General features: G+C 45.0%; 1 protein-coding gene across 1 annotated transcript in view; it reads right to left on the reverse strand.

Annotated features, from left to right (window-relative positions):
* slc25a23b (solute carrier family 25 member 23b) overlaps window positions 1-1,898 on the reverse strand; it is a gene marked incomplete at both ends in the record, with an annotated part of 8,440 nt that extends 6,542 nt beyond the window's left edge. Inside the window, one exon of the mRNA XM_083677888.1 lies at window positions 1,695-1,898. Coding sequence (XP_083534014.1) covers window positions 1,695-1,898 — 204 coding nt within the window. The remainder of the gene's footprint in view (window positions 1-1,694) is intronic.
* Between the last annotated feature and the right edge of the window lie 1,454 nt (window positions 1,899-3,352).

Here is a 3,352-nt window from a genome sequence, read left to right on the forward strand (position 1 = left end):
GTTGGGAGAATAACCAATGGCCATGTGTTGCTCACTTTGGACGGCGCTCCTGTTTAGTGAATGAAGGTGTATGTGTGGGTGTGTGTATGTGAGAGAGAGAGTGTGTGTGTGTGTGTCTGTGTGTCTGTGTGTGTGTGTTTGTCATTCATCATCACTGTGTCAAGGTCTCCCTTTCCCAAGGCCCCATTGAATGGATTTACTGTTGAACAGCATGTCTATTCTGTGTGTCTGAGAGTGTGGGTGTGTTTGGTCTTCTGAGTTTTGTTTCTCTTTGCATGTGGAAGACCGCATGTGTAGGAGTAAGTAGGTGTGTGTGTGTGTGTGTGTGTGTGTGTGAGTGAGAGAGAGAGACAGAGTGTATGTGAGAAGAAGTGTGTGTGTGTGTGTGTGTGTGTGTGTGCGTGCATGTATGTCTGTGTGCGTGTGCGTGTGCGTGTGTTTGACATTGGCCTTGATTGCTGGTTTGACATTGCACTAAATGCCCCAGGGTTATCCCTTGATCACAGAGGCCCTCTCTCCTCTGAGCTCTCCCAGGCCTCTACAGGAACTGAGGGAATTCCAGTTCACTGAGTTGTGTTAATTCACCTTTATTTAACATGTGGAACATAAGGACCTAACCTCCTATTTCTAACAATGCAAAGCAAACAAAGCAATCCCTAACTACACTTCAAGGTAGTTTACATGATAGACTTTCCATATTCAAAGCAGGACAGATGTCAGGTGTGCAACCAACAGATGCCACACACTAATGCTGGGTATAGGCTTACTGCAAAGCAATATCAGTGAAGGAGACAGTATTACCTGCAGATGCTCCCTAAATACAAGCTGCATTATAATCGAAGTAGTGTGGGCACATAACAAAAAGAAAAGTGTGTGGGTATTTTCCAATCCCTGCAGGCCTGGATAGACAAATCTTTATTAGGACTGACATTCCACACTGAAGCGCAAATCTCTGGTGGTTACAGACAGGTCACCAGGTCAGGCTGGGTCAGGGTTGCAGTAGGCTTGTGTTACAGTCACACCACTGAAATATTCATCCAAGAAAGTGTTGGTTGCCTATGCCCTACTCTGGAACAGGTGGCTTGCATAGGGGAAGAAGCAATGTGGTTCATTCATGTCTTGTATTGTTATGTTATGCTTGGGCTTTTGAAGTAGGCCACAGGTGTCTATGCAATAGTAAATGAGCAGACTCGATTCCTAAGAAGCCTGGAGTAAAATTCCTCTCATGAACCTTGGTTACACCTGCTTCAGCGATGACGTTACTGTGCCAAAATAGATTACTGAGACAGGCTAGAGTGGAAGGACTGGAACCCTCGACTTGAGCCCTAGACTGGGGCCCTTAAGGGACTGTTCAGAAGAAGAAAAGGCTCTGTGCCTTTATGTTGTGTTCACTTTGTTTGTTTTAGTACTCAAGAATGACATCCTCATATAGTTTTTGTTTTTCCAAAATGATTGGGTTGGCTTCACAGCCCAAAAAGTTAGTTTCAGTGGACACACACACAGGCACGCACGCGCGCGCGCGCACACACACACACACACACACACACACAATGAACATTGACCGATGTGAAGTACTGACAATTTGCACATAGGCAATAGTTTGACAGTTGTATTTGTGCCCCGATGTGCCAAATTAACTATTATTAATAACTGCCACTTATAGTCTACCCACTTAATAGCCAACAATGTCTCACCTCCTCCGCGTCACTCCGAAGTAAACCCCGGGAAGCGAGTCCGATTCGGAGCTCGTTCACGTCGACCCTCCCGTCCTTATTGAGGTCCAGTTGTTCGAACAATGCGGCCCATCTTGATCTCTGTCTCTCAGTCGCCGACACACCGTTGTCTTGACAGAGAGCCCGGGTCCAGCCAAAGCAGAACCGAGCCTTAGCTTCGCCCATGTGAATGTCAGAATTTCGCAATCCTTGTTTTGGATATCGGAACCTGCCTCAAACTAGGCGTAAATTGTAGAAGCCCAAACCAACCCCGGTGTATCTTTCAGTCGCGTTGTTTTCGAAGAAGTTTAAAGTTCGCAAGCCCCGTTTTCACAACAGTGTCGGCTGACCTTACCATTCAAATTGGAACCGTTTCGTTGTACCACACTGAAATAACCGGCCGCCTCTGTCTACTCGTGTTCCCGGGCGGGCACCGGTTTAATCCATCGAGTTGAAGCCTACCAATAATTTCCGCAGCCTACCGGTTGAGGTGTAAAATCTCTCGTGCCGGTATTAATCCCCCTATCCTTTACACGTCCCGTGACACCGGCAAAGCTTAAATTCATACATTCATTCTAATGACAAACACGGTTATGAGTCTCCGAGCATCGCAACGAATACCTCCAGCGTCCGTGCAGTTTTACCGCATTCTCGTGCGACAGCTTTGAAATCTGTGTAAGCGATCGTGTTAACTGCAAGCGTAGCCTATACACCGTGCTCAGTGCCGTGTGTGTTTTTTCTCTTTCAATTCTAAAGATTCGAAATTAGCCATAATGTGGCCTAATAGGTCTATAATAGTGAAAATCCTCTACATTTTCATCCTCTCCTCCGCGTCTTTCAAGATTATGACGCCTCCCACCGGTACAGTGTAGCATTATTGCAGTTGCTGCTGCACGCACAGGAGTGCGCAGACACACATATACCAACATATGAGGACATAGTTCCCATGAAACCTCCTGAGACTCTGTGTATCAAAATATTATGCCTGTCCACGCGTATAAACTCAGATCATGATATTTTTAGATCCATCACATTTTTATTTCACTCAAAACTGGATAAACTGGTTATCGTGGTTCCAATTTGAATTTACACTGTACCGGTGTTTTTATGAAGCCTATTTCAGAAACATTAATGTTATGTTTTCCTCGGGTAATAGTAGGATACTGGACATATGCGATTGTCCCATCTCCTTATTGGATATTAATAGAACGCATAATGGATTTTACGCGCCGTGACGTCCGTGTAGTGCACTGTCGTGCGGCATAAATGACTGGAAACCGCCTGGTCAGCGACCATAGGATAAGAGAGACACAGAGATTACATAGAGATATAGTGGGAGGGAGGTAAGTTTGTAATTTGTAATTACGTTTTTATAGCACAGCTCGAAAATGGTAAAGTGGTCCGCCCACTGATTTTTGTGTATAATTGCCCTCGTTCAAATGAGCCTAAATACTGGATGCTATTTGGAGTAGGACAGTCCCTCAACAGTACCAAGAGGACTGTACAAAGCCTCCCTAGAAACAACCTCCCAAACCACTTCAGCATTTTTACAGACCGCATGACTTAATAATTGCTCATAAAAGGTCTCCAATATACAAGAAAACAAGAAAACCATGCTTAAGTGGAACTTCTATGTCCAC

Source organism: Argentina silus, assembly GCF_951799395.1.
Source record: "Argentina silus genome assembly, chromosome: 9".
In the NCBI taxonomy this organism is placed as follows: domain Eukaryota; kingdom Metazoa; phylum Chordata; class Actinopteri; order Argentiniformes; family Argentinidae; genus Argentina; species Argentina silus.